This window comes from Tinamus guttatus, unplaced genomic scaffold (genome assembly GCF_059628265.1).
Source record: "Tinamus guttatus ecotype Peru unplaced genomic scaffold, ASM5962826v1 Tinamus_guttatus_pri_ptg000307l, whole genome shotgun sequence".
Taxonomy (NCBI): Eukaryota; Metazoa; Chordata; class Aves; order Tinamiformes; family Tinamidae; genus Tinamus; species Tinamus guttatus.
Genome location: NW_028288841.1, coordinates 4,536,850 through 4,563,159, shown reverse-complemented (window position 1 = coordinate 4,563,159; position 26,310 = coordinate 4,536,850). Strand labels below are relative to the sequence as shown.

The 26,310-nt window shown below is 46.5% G+C and overlaps 1 protein-coding gene across 18 annotated transcripts in view; it reads left to right on the top strand.

Annotated features, from left to right (window-relative positions):
• MAGI1 (membrane associated guanylate kinase, WW and PDZ domain containing 1) overlaps positions 1 to 26,310 on the top strand; it is a 271,549-nt gene that overhangs the window by 221,249 nt on the left and 23,990 nt on the right. For all 18 annotated transcript variants that reach the window (XM_088528302.1, XM_088528297.1, XM_088528294.1 and 15 more), the window contains 4 exons: positions 2,500 to 2,682; positions 3,243 to 3,863; positions 17,095 to 17,126; positions 22,147 to 22,363. In XM_088528302.1, coding sequence (XP_088384428.1) covers positions 2,500 to 2,682; positions 3,243 to 3,863; positions 17,095 to 17,126; positions 22,147 to 22,363 — 1,053 coding nt within the window. The remainder of the gene's footprint in view (positions 1 to 2,499; positions 2,683 to 3,242; positions 3,864 to 17,094; positions 17,127 to 22,146; positions 22,364 to 26,310) is intronic.

The following is a 26,310-nucleotide window of genomic DNA, read 5'->3' as shown; positions in this document are numbered from 1 at the left end:
ATAAAATAAGACCCAGTGCGGGCGTTTATTCTGTTCACACAAGCTAACCTTTCCTCCCAAAACCCAACAAAAGAGCCTCATCATGCTGCAGTGTGATGAAAACACATGTTCATGTTTTAGCTTGAGAGCCCAAGCCGATGTCACATCATGTTTGTACACAGAGGCAGGCACACTGTCAGGTCAAAGCAGTTTTAGCAGCCCTGGCAGCTGGTTGGCATGTCTGAGCGCTGTGATGTGGGTACACCACTGGCACCATTTGGCAGTACCTTAATTTTGGAGAGCTCAAGTGTCCTTCTTGCATTTGTGACTGCCCAAGTAGCTTGTCTAGTTTTGCCAGGGAAGGGTCTGGTTGGTGATTTTATGGTTTTCCTTTTTCAGTTTGTGCCTTGAATCCAATTGAAGAATCGAATTCAAACGTTTTTAATGTTGAGGGAGTAGGAGCTGGGGGAATACCAGAAGGGGGATCTTGAAGATCCTCTGCTATTTTGGGAACTTTTATAGAGATAATAGGGGTCTTTGCTCAGTCCTTAGCTGTCCACAGGACCAGAAGGCAAAGAGGCAAAGTGCATTGCACGTTGCTTCTGAAAGAGCTCCTGAGTTGAAGCTCGTTAAGTCACCAGCAGCTTTGGGAAGTGCTTTTTCAAAAAGACTTACAGTTTGGGCTCGTATCTTGCAGTTTGATTATGGATCTATTTGAAATCTGAACTGAACATGTGGCCAAGTGCTTTGGCGTAATTGCAACCTTACTGCTTAGTGTCAGTGTCCTGTGTATGGCTGACTGCTCACAGGTCAGTGCCTTGTCTTAAATAATCACCTGGACAGAACATATTTTTTTCTTTTATTGATCACATGAGCTGAGACTTTGCCAGATCAGGTTGTCAAAAAGTGCAGAGAGTTTCACTTGTTCCTCTTGCCAGGACAAATGCTCTCTGGTTGTAAGTGATCATAAGTGGGCTTCATTTTTATCTGTGTGTAAATGGTGAGTTTGTAGCATTGTTCTGGTCTGCAGAAACCCAAAGGCTGGGGAAGGTGAAAGAGCTGAGAAATGTTCCTCTGTGTTTGGAGGTCGTCTCCAAAGTTGAGCTCACAGGAGCTTAGATTGTATGAGAGGAATGGGATGGGCAGCAAGGAGAAGCACGGGAGGTTGGGTACGCTGGCATGGATAGAGGATGTGCTAGTATGAAACTGCCCTCAAACAGCCGGTCCACTTCAAGGGATCAGTCGTGAATGTCACATCAGCGTGTTACAGTGAGGCCAGACCCAGGCGTCCATGCACGGGGCTGCAATGGGATGGTCACCCCTGGGACGACCTTAGGAGCCATGCCCAGCTCTCCACCCATTCCTCATGGCTGCCCGTTGACGTTTTGGGGCATTAGCCTGTCTCAGCACCACTCTGCATGACGTGTCCTGGTGCTCACCAGTGTCTCGCCTCTCGCTTTTGCTCTTTTCTCCTCTCCTTTCACGGTGCTGCTCTCTTCTCCTACACACGCTGGGCAGCTGCTGTGTCCAGCTGCCCTTGGACCAGGAATTTCCATCCCTGCCACCAAGGTGAGCACCAGCAACAGAGTACCCACAACAGAGCACTCCCAGTAGAGTTTGGAACAGAGGTTTATCTGAAATGAGACCTCCTAAATGTCCGACACGGGATGTAGCCTATGGGGTGGACTAATGTCTCTGTTTGCCTCTTGCTGCAGGACAAGTTCTTGCTGTGTTGGTAGGCAGATGCCAGCAAGCTTTGCTTGCTTTCCTTGTCTTTTGAACCAAAAAGGAGCCCAGCACAAGTGCTGGGTAATACACGCTCCCTCTTAGCCCTCCTCATTGCTGGACAACCATGCTCCAGACAGCAGGGCTTTTTTGGCAATCAGGGCTCTGAGCAGAGCAGCTGCCCTGAAGTGCAGGATTGCCCTATTCCTGTGCTCCCTTCACAGCAGAAGGTTGCAGTCCTTGCACGGCCCCTTGGAGAAGCATCTCCAGGTGCACTTTCCCCCAGCCCTGTTCCCAAGTGAAGGCTTGGGAGCCTCCACCCCGCAGTGAGGGCTCCCTCGAGGGCTGCTTTCCGCTTCCCTCACAGCAGCACACGCCGGCACTGCTGGCTGCAGTAGGCACTGCTGATCCTCGAGTTGTCACCAGAGGGCTGAGTGACACAGCTTTTTCCTCTCTAAGCATCAGAAACAATTAGAAGTACAAAGGTGCTTAGTGCTGGCGTTGGGAAGTGCTGCGGGTTTGCAGAGCTCATGGAACGTGCGTTGCGAGGGCTTGGGAATGTGTAATTGCAGCTACCAGAGGCCACAGTTGGGCTTTTGCTTGCCCGTTTTACTGCACGGTTGGCCCAATGAAAGGGGTAGACTGGGATGAGACACAAACAGATTGGAGTTTCTAACCCAAAGCACTGCTGTATTTGTCCATACACTTGTTAGAATAGAGAGAGAAAGAAGAAAAACAAACCAGATATTCTTGTCTGCCTATTTATAGATCTTTTTTTCTGAACTTCCTAAACAGGAAAACCCTTTTTTACCCGAAACCCTTCTGAATTGAAAGGGAAGTTCATCCACACGAAGCTAAGGAAAAGCAGCAGGGGATTCGGCTTCACAGTCGTCGGAGGGGATGAGCCGGATGAATTTCTCCAAATCAAAAGTTTGGTGCTTGACGGCCCCGCAGCGCTGGATGGCAAAATGGAAACAGGTACCCATCCTTAGTTCTGGCTGCGATTAGGCCAGCACAGTGAATTCCTGATAGGAATCACCGGAGGTCACAGATCTGGAGTTATACATGGAATGTCACAACCTTAAACATCCTTGTCTTGTAGCCACAGTATTAATAATAAAAATTACTTAATAGGTCTGAGACGTGGTAGATGGCACCTTATTTGAGCAGTTGGTAGTTGAGAGCCTCCTGTTATAACCCTCACGAGCTCCAAGTCTTGTTTCAATCATATGTCAGCGTAGCGCAGTGCGTAACAGTGAGAGCTGGGCTTTGCAATAGCTGTTAAATGGGCCATATATTGTCATTTGAACCTATTAATTTTTTGCATGAGCCAAATTGCATTTTCACTGTCAAAAATATTTATGAAAGCATTATGCAGAGAATGCATTGCATACAGATAGTTCTTGCTTGCTCAAGCACGAATGCTCTTTCTCCTTGCTCCCCTTGGAGTAACACCCACGGATGCTGCGGATCGGAGCTTTGTGCACAGAAGTGATGCGGCTAAGTGGGTTTGGCTTATCTGCCCGTGTCTTCTGCAGGGGATGTCATAGTCAGCGTGAACGATACCTGCGTGCTGGGCCATACCCATGCTCAAGTGGTGAAAATCTTCCAGTCCATTCCCATCGGTGCCAGCGTGGACCTTGAACTGTGCCGAGGCTACCCTCTGCCTTTCGATCCCGATGATCCCAACACGAGCCTGGTTACGTCCGTGGCAATTTTGGATAAAGAGCCGATCATTGTCAACGGGCAGGAAAATTATGACTCTCCAGCGAGCCACAGTAGTAAAACGGGGAAGGTGAACGGCCCGAAGGAAGCGAGGCCGAGCAGCCCCGCTGAAGTCTCTTCCAATGGCTCCCATAGCTACCCCAACGATACAGTCTCTTTGGCATCTTCAATAGCAACGCAGCCTGAACTCATAACTGTGCATATAGTGAAGGGGCCTATGGGCTTTGGGTTTACTATAGCGGACAGTCCCGGTGGGGGTGGCCAAAGAGTGAAACAAATCGTGGACAGCCCACGGTGCCGAGGCCTGAAGGAGGGCGACCTCATCGTGGAAGTCAACAAGAAGAATGTGCAGAGCCTCACTCACAACCAGGTGGTGGATATGCTGATTGAATGTCCCAAGGGAAGTGAAGTCACGTTGCTGGTGCAGCGAGGAGGTAGGTCTTCAGAATTGCTTGGAAGTGTTCTTTTCTTAGTGCGTGTCATGAAAGGTCTGCTCTCCTAAACTTCTGTTTAGAAATGCTCTGTGTCCTGAGCTGTAGAAACCACCCTCTGTTAACAGTTATGCATGTAGCTCCTATGTGCACGTGCCTGCATGTGTCGTCGGGTAGGTTACTTAAAGACTTTCAATACTAAGAGGTACTAAAGTGTGTTGTATTCTCATGAGTAAGTTATGTATTTTGGATAAAATATGGTTGGAAGAAAAACGGCAGCTATTATCAGTCATCCCAGAGAATGCATGCGTATCGGGTACCACCACACATTAATTATTTGAATTGTGGCTGACATTTAATAATCTTCTTTATGCCTTGAAGGCTTAATGAAAAGATTTGATGAGGAAATAAAAGTATAGTTTTAATAAGGCAGTAAATAGATCCTTGGTAAAGATGCTGAATCTCCTTTCTTTCATTTAATCAAGATACAAAACCCATATGAGCATTTGGTATTACCTGCTCAGCTCGGGTTTCCTGAACCCCCTTCCTCTGCGGAGGCCCTGATATTTCAGTCTGATTATAGATTACTTGCACTTCCAACTTCACGTTGCCATGAGACAGTGGTGGATCCACAGTCCACTGCTGATGGATGCCCCTCTCCATGTGCAGGAGGAAGAGAGCTGTTTGGGAAGGTGATTAGCTGAGGTTACGTGGTCACAGGCAGCACGAGCCCAGCTCAGGGAGCCAGCAGTTTGGTACAGGCCCTGAGATGGAGATAAGATGTACTTGGCACTCACAGCTGAAGCGCTTGGGTCGTGTCTCCAGGAACGTCACCTTGCCGTACCCTGCCAAGTCTTTTATCAGAAACACCATCCCCAGACAGCATGCCGCTGTTTATTTTGGTCCTGTTACAGAAAGGCGCTTGCCTCCGGTGTCGGATGAGCTCCTTGAGGGTTCTCCAAGCACTTCTTGAGCTTCCTTGCGAGTTGTCCTTTCCTTCTCCTCCCTCTGGTGTCCAGTGAGGAAAGTGCTGGGAGAGTGTGCAGCACCCGTGCCGTAGCGTGACGTTTGCATGCAGCGTCCCTCTGACGCGCGCTCAGAGCCATCCCGAGGATTTGTCAGAAGAGATTACTAATCAGGCAGAAAAACATCAGAAAGAGATGTGTAGAACACAGGAAAAGCTCTGCCTGCTCCGAGTCACTGGTGCACTCTCAGCAAGTAGTTTAATTGTTAAAATGCAAAGCCCACAGCCTCTGACAGCAGCCTGTGAAATATTTAATGTAAAGCATCTTCAGCTTAGGGGAACTGGTGAGTCCTGCCATTGCTTTTGAGCAAGGAGCACAAGGATGGTTTTGAGAAAGGTGCAGCTGAAACGCCTGCACCCTGCTCCACTGGCTCACCTGAGCATCATCTGCAGCCTCCACAGGCAGGGGATAGATATATTGCTTGAGAGAGGGACAACTGCGGGTCACAGATTTGGCTTTCAAGAGGCTCTGTAGAAAAGCTTTGCTTATCTCTGTTCCGTTTTCATTTTCTATTTCAAGTGAAGTGCTTCCCCTTTTCCCCTTCCTCTTGCCCTCTTTAGGGCATCATATTTCCTTGCTATCATTTTCCTGTTTGATCTCTCCGTAGAGCTAGATAAAGTTCACAGGGGATATGTCTCTGTCCAGATGAGGATGAACCCCAGCTGGAGCCTGCAGGCAGGGCTGATCTGGCCTCATGCAAGAGCAGACCCAAAAAGCTGCTTTGCCTTAATGAACCGAAGGGGCTGAGAGAGCAAAATTATTATCAGTATCAGGTGGGAGGCAGAGAAGATACTTAAAGCAAAGAGAGCTCTTGGCTTAAGAGCAAATAGATGTACTTTGGCCATGAATCATTCTAAGCTGGAAACAAGAGAGTGCCAACCCATTAGAGCCTTGGAGGCGTGAGCCTGAAGGTCTGTAAATTTTTGAAGGGGATCTGACATGTCTGCAACGGTGGAAGGGAGACTTGACAACCCAGGAGGTCCACGTGAGGCCTGGAACCTGAAAGTAAATCAGTGCTGCTAGTCACAAAATGCAGAGTTAAGCATATGTTTTTGTCCTTGCCTGATACTGGGCCTTTCAGTTTATTTTAAAGAATCATTGTTAAAAAGATTGAAAGAAAAGGTACATTCTCTTTTTTTGTACCTTGGTAGCTGCCGCAGTTCTTTTTCTCCTTGAACCTACCAAGTAAACAAAGCACTATTCTCAGAAAAAAAAAAAATCTTTCAAAATCTATTTTTCACTGAAGACTTGTCTATGCAAAGTAACTGATTGCAGTAAGTAGTTCTCAATTCTGCTGTATAGATGCTGTTTGGAATCAAAGCAACATTTTGCCAGAATATTTTCCATTTCCCAAATGAATTTTATTCCAGCGTAGTGTGGTTAGGACAGATAGGGGGCAATTCCAGAGAGAGTTACACTGCAAAACCACTGTGCTATATTTTATCATGTCCATATGGTCTTAATGTTTATCTCAGAAAATATTTGTGTTTCTTGGTGATATATTTCGCAATTCACCTTAAAGTGCTAAAGCATTGCACTTTTCCCCACTACTACCACCACCCCAATCAGTTTTAGTCCAGTCTTCAGTACAGCCAAGTATATGGTCATCCAGAATTAGTGTGTCTGGCTTGTGGTCAGTCACAAGAACTAAGCTGGGCACTTTTTGTGCGTGTTCAAATGGACTGGGTTTTCCTTCAAAGCTCTCAGGGTTAGTGCTACCTAATTGCATTTGTATGGGCTAGAAGGTCAAAAATAGCATAGACTTTGAGCCTGTTCTGCATCATTCTCTTGAATGATGTTCCCACTTGACCCCAGATCAAAAAGAAGGCTCACAGGTGAAACATCACTTGCTCACACCCCATGTGCAAATCACTGGAGTTTGAGAGCCTTCCCTAGTGTAAATTTGCATTAAACTAGAGAATAGAAATCAGTCTTGAGATGTGTGTGATATATATGCTGGAGTTTCAAGCCCATTAGTCTTTTGGGCTTGGGCAGAGGAACCTCAGGCACATCTGTGTAAATGCTGTCAGGTCCATCTAAAAATGTTTCACAGGTCAGTTGAAGGGAAGATGTTGGTGGGGAGGCCTCTACGAATGGTCTTGTTGATTTGGGCCTCCACTGAAAGGTCCTGGGAAGATCCTTATAAGTCATATACCTTAAAGAGAGATTTGCAGCAATGAAACAAATTTGCATAGCTTTAAAGCAATAAATAAGGTTGGCTTAACTATATGGACTGCTTGTTGCCATTGCAGTGATGCTCGTGGTGTTTGAGGCTAATTAACCTCTGCATCTCTTGGGGCGAGAACGCCTGCTGGAGTCAAGTGCTCTGCATCTGAAGGGTCTTTCTGCAGCCCAAGGTGGGAGAACATTTTTCTCCATATTCACACCTTGAAATGTACCACAGGAACACAAAGAAGCATTTCTTTGTGCTGCTGGCTGCAGCTTTCACAGCCAGGGCAGTGAGAGTTAAAAGATCCTTAAGACACAGTGGGAAAACTTTGCAAACAATATATCATAACAGCTGGTAATTGCCTGCTCATTATAGCAGCATCAGGGAATCATTTTGCTCTTTGAGATCTATGTGTCAATGCTGAGGTGGAAGGGAGCAATGACACTGAGCATAAAATATCTGAGTTGAGCGAGATCCATTAAAGCTGTTAACTTCAGAGGACATCTCTGCTCCCTCCTTTCTGCCCCCACCATGAGTGCCTATCGCCTTGACTTTTATGAGCAGAAACACTGTCTTTCTGCATGTTTCTTGAAACATCTTTCCCCCTGTACAAGCAGTGTCATTTTACCTTACTGCCCTTACCAGAAGTGCTGGAAATCAATTGTTAAATGGTAAGAGCCAAACAAAAAAAGTAATACCGAATCTTGCATTGCCGGAATTGGCGCTCCTTCTCGGTTGCAGTCCCCGGTGATGGAGAGGCATGGTAATTAGAGCTGCAACAAGCTATTCAGTGGGGACTTGAACTCTTTTTGAACGAGCCACTCACTTCTGTTTGCCCTTTAGGCTTGCAGTGAAGAGCGAGCTCAAAGTCAGGCCACTTCAGCCTCTGCTGCCAGGAAATTTCAGAGTGTCCCAGCAGCTGCTGAGTTAGAGAAAGAGCGAGGCCGAGCGGCATTGAGGACAAAATCACAACTCGGGAGTCATACGGCCGTTGCCACAGAGCGTGTTGGCCTGTGCCAAAGCTTCTGGAAAGGGAAGAAAAGTTCCCCGTTTCCAACAGTGCTTTCGCTCCTGAGCACAGAGGGAGCAGGATGTTACACTGGGCCCTTTGTGCCGCGCTTGGATCCATAGGCCCCGCCGTGAAAATTTGTCCTCACTTAGCTCGCAGCTGCTGGTGCCGGTGGCTTTGCAGGACAGTGGCCCAGGTGGCAGTGATCTTCCAAAGGGTCCCATTGGTGGTGTGCGTCCTTGGGACCGGGAGCCGAGGTGTCCGTGTTCATGCATGTGGGTGCATCTACCCAAGGCGGCCTTGATGCCCCTCTCCCACCACAGCGCAGCTCCAGCTCACCGGCTCCACCACATACTGGATGTGGCCTCCATGTCTACGGAGATGAGAAGGGTGCATCTCCTTTATCATAATTTTATTTTAACAGAGATGATTTTTCTCTTAGATTTCAATCTCCTGCTTGCTCTCAACCAAAAGGTGGCCCTCATACTCTTCAAGTCCCCTTTCATTCATGTCTTCCATGGGCCACGTCTTGAAAACAGTGATTCCCTCCTGTCTGCGTGGCCTTCCACACCTCCCTCCCCAGGCCACCACATCAAGGCAGCTCCTTGCCCAGTAGTAAGGAGAATATCTCCTTCCCCTCTGCCATATGGCGTGCTCAGCTCACCTCTCGCTTTTGGAAAACCCCCTTTCACCTCGCTTTCGTTGTTCCCTGCTTCTCTCCTTGCCTCCACCACCATCAGACGCCACCAGTCACCAAAGCCTCCCAATACCTTCTGCTCAGGTATCGCCCTGCTTATTGAATCTCTTCAATAGTAATTTATCGGTTGATATGGGTTATTTTGAGATGTTTTGAGATGTATAATTTCTGATTCTGTAGTGTGAGTAATACCATCCAGAAATATCTTGTGAGGGTGTTATCTTTGATAGCTTGTGAATGCTCCTAATTAGTTGGTAAATGATATGCAAAAAAGTTATCAGAATCATAGTATGTATAAAGAAACATATGTCCATGTGTAATGCCAAGATTTTTTTCCCAGTTCCTTATAAAACCAGCATTATAGATTTCCTGATTAAATTGGGAAACTCGTTTGGCATGTATAAATCTATCTTCAATCATTTCCTACTTTTTTTTTTTTTTTTTGTTACTGTTTCCTTTAAAGAGATTTGCCTGGGAAGAAGGAAATTGGATTAGTAAAGTTTTTTAGTTGGTCTACAAATTGCATCAAAATGATATGTTGGTATAATATTTTACACCGGTATCTTTCCATTTTTTTAAATAGACAACACTAATTAAAAAAAATTGCATGACTAGCTAAACACTAAATCATATTTCATACAGTTTTAACACAGATTGCCTTGTTTTCATGAATTATTTGCAAGAAAGGAGCAGGTCTTGAAGAATCTTTATTTGGGAGTAGTTGCGTCTTTTTTTCGAAAGCACCAAGCCTCTCTATTTTCCTTTTCTCTCTGTTAAGTGAAATTACTTTCGAACAAGGCTGAAATCTGATGAGACTTTAAAGCAAGTCACATTTACTATTCTCTTACAGCCTTGTTCTGATTATAGACTGTTATATCAGGAAGCAGATAAAGAAATTGGTTGAAGTCAGAAAAATAAAAAATAAAGGGAAAGTTGCACATTTTGATATTTTTAATACGAAGCTTGAAGTTTATACCTCTCATTAGAATTGCCTGCGTGCATGTATTTCAATCCACTGTGCAAGTTAATTTTCCTCTGAAAAGCTTCCGAGTGGCAGATATGCCTTTTTGGGGCAATGCTGTATATTGTTATGCAGCACAATACACTGATCACTGGTAATTGGTTTTGTAAAGCAAGCTAACTGCAACTTGTTTTCTCTTTGTGATAAAAATAAGCCAAACAACGTTTAAAATCAGGTCGCCTTATAAATAATGTAATATTTGGAAATTACACAGAATTTTTTTTCCTTCAGCATGCTTGATGGGTGTTAACCTTAGCAGCATTAACTGTTGGTTCCTGATGATCTGAATTTGCCAGGCCTGGGATAACAGTGCTTGCCCCAAACAGTAAGGTACAATTTTGGTCCTGTCGAGTTTCAGTAGGAAATAGGAAACAATTTCCAGTAACAACCTCAAAAAATTCATCCTGGCCTGTTGGACCCCCAAAGTTGCAGAGCTTGGCTCAGAAACCCTAAGATCCCAAAACACTGCATATGGTGCTCTTTTAGTCTTTTTATTTCAAGCTTCTAGTTTGTATTCAACTGCCTTTTCTCAACCCTGGAGGCCAAGATGCTTCAAACAAAGCAGATTCTCCTACGTGCACCTGCATCCCAGAACAACAGCTTTAAGATACAATATCCTGCTAACAGAAGAGCCTTGGTGCCACCAGCACGGTGCAGTGCCAGCAAGGTGCCGAGATTGATGCGTTAGTCACCGGGGGCACGAGGATTTTCCCTTCATTACCTCATTTGCACCGATTCTGGGGCAGAAATGCACAAGCAGATGGGAGATGCCCGTGAAATTTGCTTTTGGATCTGGACTAGTTTTACCCTGATTGCCCTGCATGTCTGTGACAGCATGGCCTGTCCGTGCTATAGCTGCTGTCCCCCAGATCTATGTGTCATCTGCGCTCCAGAGCTGCAGGGAATGGTAAAGCAGGATCAAACAGTTGCTGATTCATTACTTGGCATTTTGTTACGTGCTTTTCACTTATTTTAAAGCCTGAGATTGTTTGCTAAAAGCTTTACATGAGCTTGGTTTAAGGTCAGGAAGAAACCTGTTCTTTAACCATTAAAAAGGTGAACAATTTATATACTTGGAATAGCAAAAGAAGGTGTTTCATCTGATCTTCCATGTTGACAATACCCAGTAGTGATCTTGTGAGCATTGAACTCATGGCTGCCTCTTTGTGGCAGGAAATTTGGATCTGCTTTACAGTTGTTCAGCAAACTGAAGCAGTTGCTGAATGCTGGAAGTACAAACAGTCTGGAATCTTCCCATCAGGATGTTTTATTGCACAAACCACCTTATCTCTCCAAAAGCAATAGCCTCTTACAGGAAAGCAGAACTGGAGATGCCTTGGCAAATGAAAGATGAAAGCTCTGAAATTCCTCTTAAAGGCTTCTTTTCCCTTAGCTTGAGGTTTTGAAAAAAAAAAATCTTTTTTTTTCTCTTTCCTTGTCTATGTTTTGCTTCAGTTTGGGCAGGCAATGCCGAAGCGCCGTGCGTGGAGCAGTGCAGACCCACGCGGTGCTGTTTGATACCGGGCTCGACGTGATGTAGCGCGAGGTGGCACAGCAGAACCCAGGGCCGCGCGTTAGATGAGGCAGGTTGAAGCAGAGAGGTGCCTCCCGCTGCATCCCGGGGTTTGCACAGCGGGCACGGGAGCGCGCTTGGAGCTTCGTGGGCTTGCAGCTAGCAAGGTTTTCTCAGCTGTGTTTCATCCAGGTGTGATAATAACCAGCTATAATGGAACCAGTGGGGAACTGGAGACCGAGAAAGGCCCTTATTGCTGTAATCAAATGCATTTGGAGGGCCCTTGGAAACAATAGCAGGTGGGCAAAACTGAGGGAGAAAGATGGTTTTATAGTTTGGGCTTGCTCTGAATCGGAGAACGCTTTCTCATACAAATCTGCATATTTCTGTTTTTTTTTCCCAAGTTTGATTGCTTTTTGCTTGTTTTTTTCCTCCATTTTGTGTTGAAACTTTTTTGCTGCTTTACTTTTCCTGTTAGCTTTCCCTGACCAGATGTAGTTCCCCTTCATTGCTATAATACTGATTCTAACTGTAGCAGCTTTAAGGCCCTCTCAGAGCAATGCCTGTAATGCCAGAAAGGCCACCAACAGACACACCGGGGGTGAACTCCAACAGTTTGTAGTGTGGGTGCAGGGGACACGTGTGGGAGCAGAGGCTGAGACGGCTAGAGATGCTGCAAGTGGCCAAGCAACCCAGGTAGGTCCAGACCCCGCACATGGAGGTGCATGAAGGAGACAGAAAACACAGTTTTGTCCCCATCCCTGCCCGCAGGGGTTAGTGCCTGAGGTGGGCACTTATGTTGATGAATCATATTGAGGTACTGATTTATTTTAATAGAGAACTGTAAGTGAAATAAAGTTACATTTTGTGAAACCACGTGCAGCTCCACTGGCCCCTAGGGAAGATTTTTTGCCTTGGCTTGGTCCATGCGCATGCACGCACCCCTACGGCTGGATTGGGGGCTTAGGAAATTTAATGTGTTTTTGCCTGTATTTGTTTAAATATTAGCAGAGATTTTCATCTAAGCATGTGAGCTTTAGGAGAAAAAACCTTAATGAGCTTCATAAATAAAATTATAACAACTGCTGACATGCTTCCAAGCATAGGCTAGGTTGGTAATGGTAGCACCAAGTCTCGATCTCTTTATTATCTTACTGTCTTGGCATGACTGTGTATGTCTCACTCCATAGTTAAATTTTTTTTTCTAGTAATTAAATAGCGTTTTATTAGGCTATATCTTCTTTATTGCAGTTCTGATTTGAGACACTGAAAATATGACCTAGATTGCAATTACTAGGAATTGTTTACCGTCTTGATCAAGAGTGAGTAATTGAGGTTAATACAATTTAACATCTTCAGAGCAACTAGAAACAAAATTCTCATTAATGACAATAATATACTGTGCCTCGTTATGTTTTTTGCCAGGGCCAGTGGGTTAATAATGCCCAAGATGGTTCCTTGAAAACAGCACTTCCTTGGCTTGAGTATTTTAGAAACGTAGTGTTTGTCACGTAGTTTGGTAGATACCGAATTTGATCTAAGGCTCACGGAATTCCTTTAGTGTAGATTATTATTATTATGGCTCAACGCTAGTGTTGCTTAGCTTATTTTTATGCCAGTGCAGTAACACGGTTGTTTTGCAGATTGCAATGACAAGCAGAAAAGTTAGGCAGTTGCAACGTAGGGGTTTTCTTCTTGATGGAGCTCCTTATGGCTTGTGCAGGCGCGTGTCTCCTGCTGCCAATTATTCCGCTATGTTTTCTTGTTCTTTCTGCAGCCTGGAACAGATCAACTTGATTTTTTTTTTTTTTAAAGATCATGTTCGCCCTTTATTAAAAATTCTTTGGCAATGGGTTATACAGAATCAAGGAGATTGCTTTGTCACCATCCATCTCTCCGCTCTGCCCCTGGTGGTACTGAGAGCCATTAGCGTTAATTATTTAGAGGTCCTCGTTTTGCACAGGGAAAGGGTGATCAATGTGCAAGGCTCAGGAAATGGTTATGTACCCCCAGACTGTGGTGCTTTACCCCTTGCTTTGCAGGAGTCTGTGCTCTTTGATGATACCTTTTAGTTTGTATTCAGCACAGCGTAAGCAGCACTATTTAGAAAGCTGGAGAATTTTTCCTGTTCATTTTGTTTAGTTTTTGCTGTGCTGGAACATTTTCTCTGTAAATGCTAACTCTGACACAGCCTGCAATGTTTCTTTTCTTGCATTTTTATGCATCTCCTGCCAATTTCCAGCTCTTGTGCATTCTGTGCTGCAGGCCATGTAGTGCTGGAACCTCACAGGTGGCCTTTTCACCAAGGCTCCCCTGTGACTACCTGGCTGCTGGATTCAGGCAGTTCTTGGATGTCCTGCTTGGAAGTGAGAGGCAGTTGTGAGAAACGAAGATCTAGGGATAGTTGTTCTGTCTCTTCAGATGCAAAGAAACCCAATAAAGTGTTGAGCAGGAGCCACAGGCATTGCAAGCAATGAACGAGATCGTGCCTCTAGGTCCTTGCCTGGCTCTTTAGGCACCTTTACTCTGCAGATAGATTGGGCAGACACATACTGAATTGCTCCAGCTTCACTTGGAATACCTTTGAAATGCACTTTATTTGTGGTGCAGGCACAAGTTGCTGCGCTAGCTGCCCTTCATGTCAAACTGACCTGTTCCAATGGGTTGGCTGGACTCATGCAACCCAGGGAGAGAGGTGTTCTTGAGACCCAACCTGTGACCATTTTGCTTCTCTATCTGCCACTAACATGTCACTATGGAGCTAGACTTGGTATGTCTGGTGTCCGTTTAGATAATTTTGGAGCATGTGTGGTTTTCTGTGGGCTGTCCTGAGCCCAGCCAGGCTGTACTATGGATTTGTAGTTGCTTGTTGCATTCTGGACATGCTTGGTGAAATGCAGTTTGTTACGTGTTGTGGTTTTCCCATATGACTTTGGTTGCAAAAGACAGCAGATTTGGAAAAATATTCCTGTAAAATACATGGTAGAAAGAGCAGTTCTTGGGTGAATTCCAGTCCCACCTTCTTCCACAGTCCCATCATAGGTAGCATCAGGGCACTAGCAGCTCCCTAGCACCAGAAGGCTCACTGTAGAAGGCTGCAGAATTAAAACATGCCCAGGAATATGCAGTGAACTGGATTGTGGCCTTAATTCACGGCCATAACGCAGTGCCACACAATAGAAATACTGCTGACGAGCAAAGGCATTACGAGTACTGAAGTCATGGTGCAAAACTTGCTTAATGATTTGCATTTTTCCCCCCTATGTTACAAAACATAGTTGAGCAGATGGATGCAGCCAGCTGTACATAGAGCTTTAGGGAGTACTGAGGGGAAAAAAAGAGAGGGGTTTTTAAGATAAATGTAATAATCTCCGTGATAATTAGTTTAATTTAGATCCCTGCATCTGACTCATTTTTGACTAACCTTGTACGAAGCCTTTCTTGCCTCTCTGACGAGTCAGTGGATTTGGTTTGATTGCGGTCTCCGGTTTTGTGCTTGCGGATTGCTCACTGATCGCTGGCATTTTTCATTAGACAGTTGCTTTATCGCATTGTTATTTAGAGAGGGAGTAATTTGTGTTTTCTAATTAATTTAATTCCAGTCACATTTTGTAAGTAGCTACAATGAGCCCATTCAAGGGGTTTTAGGTCATATTGACATTGCATGGCAGATGCGCGGGTTTGTTTTGAAACACGCTGTTAACTCTGTGATGACAAGAGCCCGTTTGGTCGTGTGCCTGCCGCAAGTGGGAATTTGCACCTGCAAAAAAAAACAAAACAAAAAGCAAAAAAACACCCCCAAATTGGAAGATGCATTTTAAGTGCTGCAGCAAGATGTCTGTATGGATTAAATCACAAAGGAAATACACTGGAAAGAGTGAAAATAAAAGCTGGAGCAGTGGCATTCTCACATTTCAGGCGGTTATTCCCCTGGCTGTAGGTTTGTCCCATGAAAGCCTTTCAACTTTTGTGAACATGTCACTGATTTTGGTTTAAAAAAGCAATTACTGCTAGTTCTGCAGCAAACTCTGGCACGAAGCAGCAACGTTGTGCGATGCAGTGGTCCGCGAGGGACCTCACGAGCAGTGGCCTCGGGTGTGTTTTCCATTATTTTCCAGCCCCTTTCCATCTCTTTTGGGTTAGAGCAGCTGAAATTAATGACAAACATTGACGGAGAGCTTTGTTCACTAGCTCATACTTAATACGTTTTAACATTTAATGATTGCAATGCCATGAACTAAATTCCGGTACGCTCTGGCCAACAAGCCAGCTGCATCTCCGCGTTATCTTTTGTAGGGAAGGCTCACATTGCTGCAAAGCCTTCCTGGCTCCTGTCGTGCTTTCTACCGAGGGTGTGTGCGTGCCTGCGTGCGTCTCCGCTCTACCTATTGATTTAATAGGAAAGAGCATCCCTTGGAAAGGAAGAGTGAGCATGTGTGTGCATGCATGCGGAAGGAGCGCGCGCGAGGGACTGTCTCGCTGCACGTTTGCCTTTATGATAAATGGGGCCTGTTAAAAAGGCGACTTGCCACGAATGTTATTAGTGCTGCACTCGGTTGGGGTGCTGCATAAAAGCCACGGCCGGCAGCAGAAACGCTGGGGTCCGGGTGGGTTTGGTGTTTTGTCATCCCCACATTAGGGGTTTCCAGCTGGGTCCATGGAGCAGGCAGAGATTTGAATGTTATTTGTCATCTTTGCCTGTGGTTCTTGCATGTTCAAAGGGAGCATCACCTTAAAACGTGCTCCTTCCTTGCAGGATTCGCGAAGCAGCTTCCCGTAGTCCCTGGGTAAATGTGAGACAGGGGCATGGCTTTGAACATAAACAAAATGCATAAAGTGGAAAAACATCATGCGGCGTAAATGCCCCGTAAATCAGCATCCCAGCTACAAAAGCAGATTTCAAGAGTCTGAATTACTGGGCACTTAGTGTGGAGGAGAAATCTGTGCCGGGGGTTTGATGCTAGTTTCCCAGCGGTGCAAATGTGGGGTCCCCCTCTCCTTGTGGCATGGAAGCTGCTCCACGCTGCAAAACCGCCTTGAGAAACCTTCCCCTGCACGCGCGCTGGCTCCTTCCCTTGCGTCCCCTGGAGCCAGAATGAAAATGCCCCTTTTCTGCACTGCCTCAGCACCCCAAGAGCATCGGCAGGGCTTTGCTTTCGAGCCGCGTGCTCCTGCAATGCCAGCTCGCAGCTGCGAGCTCTGGCTCCGCACGTTTGCACCGAGGCACCGGCACTTGCAGGAGGGAAAGGTGCATTTCCTCAGCCGGATTCGCGCTGGTGGGGTCAGGTCTGCCCCACCGTGTGGCTCTGCCTTCTTTCCCCTTCCCAAGCCTCCGGGAGGCAGTGAGACAAAGCTGCCTTTATTTTCTTTCTTTTATTTTTTTTTTCTTCTTCTAAAAACCCTTTTCTCGCAAAAATACTCCTTTTTAAAAACCCAACCTGTTCCCCCCAGCGCTGCTCCCATTGGTCCGGGGAGGCTGACAAGCTGCCCGCGTCAGGAGGAAATATCCTGCCCTTAATTGCCGGCTAAGTCGCCCCTAATCCGGGGGGGAACGTCCCCCCCGAGCCCCCTCTCCTCCCCTGCCGGCGCGCGCTCGCGCCGCTGATTCGACATGAGCAGACGGGTAACTCTGCCGCGCGAGCGAAACCTGGCATAACTCTGCAGATGGCTGTGTTTGGATGATGCACCTAGGGATCGATTTCCTCCTTTCTTTTTTTTATTTATTTTTCTTCATTTATTTTTAAGGCACGCTGACGCGTAGACGCTAATGCTTCTTTTTCCCTTGTTGCCGTTTTGCAGGACTGCCGGCCCCGAAGAAGAGCCCCAAGTCGGTAAGCACTTTTCCGCTACTCTGTGTGTGCGTGTGTCTGGTTCGGAGGAGCAGGGCATGAGCTCGGGAGGTCGAGGGCGCCGCGGCGCCTCGCGGTGTGCGGCTGGCGGGGATGTAAGGGATGCAGCGCGGGGAGGGAGCTCCCTTGCAAGGAAAGCCCCAGATTTGCGGAGACGGATGAGCTGGTTAACCCAGCAAAAAAAAAAAAAAAAAAAAAACAGAAGAATAAGGGGGAAAAAAAAAGGCTTTTGTTTCCTTTTGGAAAATGGGAGGCTCCACCTTCCTGCTGCCAGGAGCAGTTCTGGCTGTGTGTGCGTGGGCACCAGCCTTTTCTATTAGCACCCTGAGTTTGCTCCGGTACTCAGAGCTGAATCCTTACCTTCCACGGCAAAGCTGGAGCACGATTTGTGCCTGGCCGCAGCTCCGTGGGAGCACGGATTACTGCTCACTGCTCTGGAGGCGCTTCCTTAGCGAGCAGAATTATCCTGCAGGTGTGCGAGCCTTTATTTGGGGGAAAAGAAAAGCAAATCAGTTTTTTCCTGTCCCTTCTGATCTTATTTCCGCGTGCAGCTGTTCCTCAGATGGCATGTGAGCTAATCACTTGGGAGCCGTCATCTGAAGTGTCATTAAGGCTCTGCACACGCTGTCGTGGGCAGGAATTAGCGTGCTATTTATACGCAGCAAAAAGAAGCGCTTTATTTTTAAAGGAAATGAAATATTTAGGGCTTGAAAGTTTCCGGAGGCTGGATGAGAGGGCGGCAGAGGGGGAGACCGCTCGGGAGAGGAGCGAGCGAGGGCTCGTGGCGGCAGGAGGCAGCTCCGCAGCGCTCGGCAAGGCCGGCGCCGCGGCGGTTACCGTGGGCGCGCTGGCTCGGGGCAGCGCTGAGGAGCGCCACGTGAGGCCGGGCCGCTGCCGCTGTCGGCTCGCGTTAGCGTCGGGAGCGTGGGGCACGTTCGCTCGTGAGCCGCTGGCCCGGGGGTTATTGAACCGTGGGTATGACGGGCAAGCAGCGTGCGAGAGGCGCGCGGGCCTCGTTCCTCGGCAGCCCTGAGGAAGGAGCCGTGGTCGCCCCGTGGTGAGCCAGGCGGGTGCCCCTTTGCCCGCAGGCCCCGCAGCAGCGGGTTCTCCCTTGGGTTTATTTGATGGGTTGAGCGCAGCCTGGGCCTCTTGATGCTGTCCCCATGCCTGGCTTGTCCCCCTGAGACACTGCCCAACCCTGCAGCTCCCTGGAGACTGTTTTCCAGGGCTGGGAGCCATCAGGTGCATCCTGGTGTCGCCAGCACTGCCACGAGGGCATCTGCCGGGTGCTTGGATGTGCTGCCTGTTTCCCCCAGGAAGGCCACCCAGCCTTTCCTCATTAGTCAATTAGCCACAATTAAAGGATCAGCATGTGCCCAGCCTGACCAGAGCGTGGGCTCTGTCTCCATCTCCCCTGCTCCTGGTGGGACAACGCGTGCATGGGGCTTCATCCTCCTCCTCTCAGCTCTGCAGAAATCCCTCTCTCTTTCCTCCTATATCTTCTCTCAAAGCCCAGACGCCCGCCCACCTTGCTGCCAACTCTTCTCTTTCTCAAAAAAACCCCCTATTTTTAGCCCCGCTCCAGTGTTCCTGAGTGCCAACATCAGGCTGCTGGGTTTGCATCCCGAAGGAGGTGTTCCAGGGCCTCGGAGAGGCTGTCGGGCTGCAGAGCAGTGCGCTGACGGAGCCTATTTCTGCCTTCCAATTGCTCTTCCTGGTGGTTTTCTGCCTGTGCAGGTGCCTGCACACGTTATCACTGATGCTTTTTGACATGTTTTGGTGTGTTTCTCAGTTTTTAGGGAGGATTTTGCAGTCTTGGTAGAAAAGTCAAACTAGGAAAAAATCTTCAGAGGCAGATCTTGAAGCAAGCAGTAAAACTGGCTGGTTGCTTCCAAGTGCTTTCTTTTCCCCCGTTCCCATAAAACAGGCAGGTTCATAAAAGCTTCCTGCTTTAATTATTTTTTTTCTTCCAGTTTCCCATTGATTCTTTTTTAAAGGAAAATAGATAATATTTTGGGGATATATATTTTCAGTATATGTTTTTTCTAGTTTAGTAATTGCCCTGCAGTTGTCCTGATGCAATATGATTGAAAACAAACTTACTTTTTTTTCCCCTCCCTCTTTTTCCACGTATCAAAATATTCCACAAGGGGGCAAAGATTCTCATTTCCAGCTCCGTTTTGCGTCAGTGCCAGGACCAGGTTCTCCGAAGTGCTCTAGAGCACAAAATCTATAACTAGATCATCCAAAGCCAGGTTCAGTGCAGAGGGGAGGAACTGCTGAGCTCTCTTGAAAAGCTGACTTTTCTTTGGGATCTAAATAAATACGTTGTCAGCACAGCTGAACTGTGACCCAAAATGTGTCCCCTTTTGCAGTGTCACTGGCCTCTGCTGCTTCAGCCATCACGGTGCAAAGTAACGTTTAATTGCTCTTCCATTTGCCCCAAGTGACAAGCAGGCCCGGTGACACGTGGGTATCTGTAGCATCGCCCAGCACAGTTCTAAGAGCCTTTTAGGGTCTGTTTTCCTCCTGGCTCCTTTGGAAGCCCAACAGCTGGGATGCGAGCTCCCCTGCTCCCATCACTTTTGCTGTTCCCCTCTTTTCCCCATGGTCACTGTCAAAACACATAGTCCGTAAGCTCCATGTCAGACCTCTGCTTTGGGTAGGGCATGCAGGTCTCTAGCCTTCGACATAGAAGCTTTGTCACGAGTGTGGTATAGTAGCTGAGTGGTCTGCCTAAGTGAACTCAAGGTCGTCTTCCTAGTTTTGAGTGCCATACCATCAAGTTTTTGTCTTTCTGGCAAGAAAGAGTGCATAGTGAAGGCCGTAGACTGCTTGGTTTTGTGTTTCAAGGCAGGGTGCTTGAGGGCTTTGGGTAGTTGAATGCCCCATGTGTTTTATCTGTGAGGTCCTGTCAAATATCACTATGGTTCGGCTGATCTGGTTTACCCTGCACTGAAAACCACGGCCAGCGAATGCGTCTTGGAACAACATCTGCAAAGAGTCTGTCACCAAAGAGCCCCGTGTTCCCCTGGCCCTGAGTTAGCGGGACACAGGCTTCTCTGCCAGTATGGGAGCTGCACCCCACACGGTTGGGTCTGCATCCCGCAGGGAATGTCGGACACAAAGTGAGGAAGCAGGTGGGAGTGGAGGAGCCATCCCTTCCATGGCAGGATGTGGGTTTCCGTAGGCTCAGCCATTGCCCCAGGGCCCTGTCTCCAGCCAAACATCCCTATGAGCAGATTCCCTAGTGCTCTTGTTGGGCAAGTGGGAAGAAGTTTGACTCACAGTGGTTTTGGCCCATCCTGGTAATGTGAAAGTTCATTAGTGTTGTCTTGAATTCACTTAAGCTCATATATCTGTGATTTACATAGTGGTGTTCTGCTTTCTCTGCTCCCCTCCTCCTCTCATAGATGGAGAGGTTTCAAGCTTTTTAAAGGTGTTTCCATCTGAAAAATTAGCAGATGCCTGAAGAAAATTCTCTCCCTGTTTCTTGCAAAATTTCTGTGTGTTTGCAGCTACAACTGTAGTTGAAATTAGATCTCATAAACTGAGATCCCTTTTAAAGGTTCGAACTTTTTTATTTTTTTTTTAAAAAGAACGTTTTCAGATAGCTCCTAACATTTCCCCAAGGCTTGCATACATAAGATTTTCCAGTTTTAACCAATTTAACCCTATACTCTGAGCCTGTAAACCAGCTCTTTCCAGTGAGATTGACCTGACGTTTCACAGGACGCTTTCAGTTATTTTAGTTGTTTGACCAAACAAACAAACCGGTCCAGATGGCTGCACTGAGAGCTGCATTGTGTTTCTTTCTAAAGTCACAAAGGAGAGATTATCCACAGCATAGATGTTTTTTAAATCACTTCATTTAAAAACTGAAGGGGCTGCATTTGAATTAGCTCCTTCTACTGCTTAAAAAGCTAAAAATGCCTGAAATTGATTCAGATATTTGTATTTGAAAGTCAGTGGATGAGTAATCGCAGCAGGTAGGATCCGTTCAGAATTGCTTTAAAGGACAAACACAATTTCACATTCTAGTCGATCGAGATACCACTTAAAAAGAAAAAAAGACGGTCGTGGCTTAACAACCTGAGTGCAAGGTCGGAGTGTCTAAGCCATTGGGCTGCTGTTTCTAGATAAGTGAAGTTTCTAGGTAAGTGACTCCTTTTAGCTAGGAGTCTGTGGGTGTTATGAACACCACATATGGGATGCTGGTTTTCCTGGCGTCCGCTGCATAGTGGTGGCCCCAGAAAGGTGCCAGTTCCCTGTGCTGGGGTGGTGGGAGACTGGACTTGCCCTTGTTGCCAATGCAAGATCATCTCAAAAGAGAATTAAAAGAAGTATTAACTGCAGTGTTTGGGAACTCTTTTCAAGGGAGGGTTTGGCTGCATATTCAGCAAATGCAGTGCAAAAGCGACTCATGCCTCCTCTGAGCACACTGTTGTGAACTTGAGCTTGGAATTACATACCCTGCTTAGCTAAGTATCGAGCAGACAGAGCTCTTGACACACTGCTTTGGAAGAAGCAGTGACCTTTCCTGGACCTGCTGCAGAGGGGCTTGTGCAGATTTTCACCGTGCAATTTAATGACTTTACCTCGTTCTTCTTGGCTCAAGATAGACCCTAATGTTAACTAAGTAGAAGATTGTTGAGTCTTTCGAGCCTAGTGCAGAAAAAAGAAAAAAAAGTGCACTGAAATTAGTAGCCTCTAATGAGATTTAGATTTGTTTTGTGTGCGAGGTGGAGCGCTGCGTGGCTTTTATGATAAACGTATCCGTTTTGCATATCTTTTTCTGTCAGTCTGTCTATCAAAAGTCTGTCATGGGGAAATCTAGCTGCATCCTGCATTAAGTGGTGGCAGCACGACTGTGATTTGTATATTTGCCTATGTGCACGCAGAACCCCTGATCAGCGACGGGAGGCAAAATTGATGGAAAACACCCACTCAGCGACCAATAACTGGCTGTTCTCTTTCTTTCCACTTGCCGTCCTCCTTACAGCAACCACTTGAGAGGAAAGACAGCCAGAACAGTTCTCAGCACAGCGTCTCCAGCCACCGCAGCGGGCACACGGCTTCGCCCGTGCACAGCACGCAGGCGCTGCCCGACTACGCGGCCCCCGACGCGCTGCCCGCCGACCAGCCGGACAACCCTGGGCAGAAAAAGCCGGATCCGTTCAAAATCTGGGCCCAGTCCAGGAGCATGTATGAAAGCCGACGTGAGTATGGAACAGGTGTCGTTGCTAAGGCTACGGCGCTGGCAGCTGCTCGCCGTGCGTTTTCTTTGCTAAAAGCTGCATCTTTTGCATTTCTGTTGGAAATTCCAGGCTTCTGTTTTGATGCTTCAGGATCTGCTACCAGTACCTGATGAGTTTAGATGGTCTCCAGTAAAGGCACTTTGACCTAATGCAAAAAAAACAAAAAAAATCTCAGGAAAATAATGTAAATAATGTAAATATTAAATTCCATCTTTCTCCTTATTTTTTGTTTATATTAGGTGGAAGGAGACTTTCCAAGCTTGTTATGCAGATCCTTAACTATTTTTTCAAGGTTAAGATGTTGATATGTATAGGAATTTCAGCAAGGAGAGGAAATATTTAGTTTGTTGAAATTCTTCTCACATGCTTTCTGGTCTCACTTCTGGGGGGCAAAATTCCAGCTGAGCACTTCAACTTTGACCAGTGTCGACCACTTTAACTGTATAGAAATCAAATGCAAATTGTAAACAGCTTTTATGGTAATTATTAATCTACACACTTGGCTAATAGTTCAGCAGGGTTTTGACTCTGCTCCAAGGGTACGGATATGCCTTCAATTTGTTTTTCCTCTGCAAGTGAAACAAGCCTGCTAACTTCACTTTAATTATGCTGCTGAAGGTGGTAGAATCTGTAAAAGCTTCTTAAAGAGTTAAAGAGTATTAGGTTCACATCCAGAAACAATAGCTATTTTAATTATGGAAAAGGGAGCTTGAATGTCTTAGCGCCATAAGGTTATAACCTGGAGTTTGCTTTCTTTGTTTTCACTGGAAGTTGATAGAAGCAGTATAAAATGAACATTAACTGAGAATGAAAAATATAGGACTGATTTTTTTTTTTCCTGACCAAATGAATCACTTCTAAATCTTATGTCCTGGAAAAATTAAATCATGAGTCACAGTTTTCTTGGCTGAAGATGCCTCTCTTTGGATTGAATGTCTCAGCAATGCAGTTTGTAGGTGTGTCTGCTTCTCTGTGCTGCTTTCTTTCCCTTTTCAGGGCTTAGCTGTATTCCTCACCTTGCAGGCTCTTGGGCCAGACCTACGGAGAAATGCAGCGACCGCGCTTCCTCGCTGCCTGTGCACCTAGTTGAAATAGGAGAAGGGGGCAGAGAGCTGAGGCCCGGGGACTTTTCAATCCTGCAGAGCTCCTTCACCTGCCCCAGACTGCCGAGATCCAGGCCAGCCCGTGGCAACGGTATCACCTCCGTGCAGCTGGAGCTCTTCAGCTCTCTCCTTGCAGCGGGGTCCCCACAGGCACCGCGTTGTCATTGTCTCTGACCCCCTGTGGCTATTTAGTTAATTTCTAATTAACTGTTTAACTCCTACTAATTAGTCATTAGTATTAGCTTAGCAGCCCTAACTCCTGCCTGTCTTTCCCGATAAAAACCTGAGGCCGAGTGGGAGAAATTTTCCAGTGCGCATTTGAGCTGTTGTCTTTCTGAGGCCCCCTCCAAAACAGTGTGGGAAACGGTGGCTCTTTCCTTGGTGCCTGTAGGTATCTCGTGGGGATTTCAGCCTTGTCTGTAAGTAGAGCCCTTCCAGTAGAGCCTTCTGCTGCTCTCCTGGCGCTCTGGCTACCCGAGTCCAGACGCTACCAGTGTCACAGTCCTCTTGGCACTGTGACACTGGGCCATGAGGTTGTTGCTTGGGCCTTTTGCTAGAGCACCTCGTCTGCTGCCACGTTGCAGTCCTTCAGCATCCCTGTTTCACTCTGTTGTGTGCCGTGGCCCAGGATCTCTGCGTAGAGGGAATCAATCCCTCCTGTTGCTTTAATCCTTTTCTCCTGGCTCTTCCGCCAGATGGGACCTGCCTGTTTGGATAACAGTGCCTGTTTACCGCCCTTTCCAGACATTTTCTGCCCAGGAGAGTGTTTCCTAGGACTGCTTGGTTTCATACACAAAGAGATCTTGGAGACTGGCAAAAGCATAATGTGGTGGTGTCTCCTTGTAAGCACCAGCCACTGGAAGTGTCTACGAGCCTGTGAATTTCAGATCCTAAGCCGAAATGATATGTGCCTCCTGGATATTAACTTGCGCTCTTACCTGTGACTTGGCTTTCCTGAACCTAATGAAAAGCGAAGAGGAAAGATACAATCCAAGTGAAAAGGACCAGTGAAATTGCTATATATCCTGTTGCAGTCAGATCCCAAAGTGCAGCTGGTGCTGTTGTGTAGAGGTCAGCAGTCAGTTCTCACTTCTTCCCTCACCTGCTGTCCCTCTCCCTGGTCTCTGATGATGATGGTGATGAACAGTGTGTGCTTCGCACCTGAAACACAGCCCGTCCTCTGCCTGGGGAGCGTGGGATAAGCTGCAGTGTTTCTTGCCCTCCCTTTGGTCTGCCAGGACAGAAAGGGGCAGCTGGTGGCTGATCTGCTATGAACATGCATCATCCCTGAAACTTGCTTCCCCGTGATGCTCAAGCTCCAGTTGCGTAGCCCTTGGTCCAGCCTTAGGGAACACTCCAGACTGCAGGATGGGAGGACTCCTCTCGTGGAACTCCTTTCCTGGGATTCCTCTCTTGTCTGTCTGTTCCATGTGTGCTCTGCTCTGTGCTTTCCACTAGTTGCAGCCCAGTTTAGCTTCTTTAGGTCCCTCCTTTGGCTGGCCACAATGCAAGGATATAATAGTTTGTTTTGTTCTTTGCTTGAGGACCTCTTTGTCTTTGAGACTTAAGCATGTCTTTCTCTGTTATCCATAGCTTTGGGTCCTAGGTCACTCTGTAATGAAAACATCAGCAGAACGTAAATGAATAGCTGATGTAGAGAGGAGGATGTTACTCTAGCCTCTGTGCTGAGGTTGGCTGAGGCATCCTTCAGCCTGGGCTTAACAAGTCTTCATTGCCCAAGAAGCTCCAGACTGGTGCTGTCTGCTGCACAGTCCAGGACGTTGTGTCTCTTGATTCTTTGCCTTGTGTTTGATGGATCTGAAAGGGACAAGCCAATGTTCTTACTGGGGACTCAAACCCTTGTCTCTCACAGGTGGACTGAAAAACAGAGACAGTCCTCTATATCGAAGTATGTGATGAAGCTCAGGAAGGCAAAGTTTTAGGTTATGAGGTTGTTCTCAATGTTTTAATTAGTCCTATTCCTGAAATCATTAAATATAAAGAGAGCATAATGCATTTTTTCAAGTGCAGTTGACACAAAAAGAGGAATTCATTAGCCATAGCACAGCCAGATTTTTCAAAATCTAAAAATAATAATTTAAAGAGATTTAATTCAATATATGAATAGCATATTCTCTAGAAATCTAAAATGTACTGAATCTGTAATGGCCACCTGCTGCCTTTCTGACTAGAAGTGCATCCCACTGTTATTAATGGTAATAATGTAGACACTGAAGGCACACAGGCAACATCTTAATTTTCAAAACTGGTAAAACGTGTTGTGCTTTTCCTGTTCTTTGAATACATGAATCATTATTTAATAACAAAGGCTGTATTTGACATATGTGATCTGTCTCACTGAAGCCACTGGAAGAGCAGAATTTGATTCAAAAGTGCCAAATAGCCTATAGTCTTGTGAAACTGTTCTCGCTGTATTTTTTGATGTACCCAAAGCATCTGAGACTAAGGAAGTACCCAGAATCTGAGGAGGAGAGCAGCAGACATTGCCTGCTAAAAATATACGTAAATATTTAAATATATAAAGCTAGAATTAATAATGCAAAGCTGAGAAAAGGCTCCATAATTTCTGTCTGGACGGTGGTTGAGTAGCAGCAGATGAGAACAGCAACTTTATTCAATATATACAGGCTAAAGCTCCCTGCCGGTGAGGGGATCAGGCCTGCAAGGTGCTGAGTGCTTTGGCTCTGGGCCAGCAAAGCTTAATTTCAAGCTGTAAACCCAAAGGGACGAGGATGCTTTAAGGCTAAGGCTGAGCTTAGATGCTCTGCTGCAATCTGGCCCAGG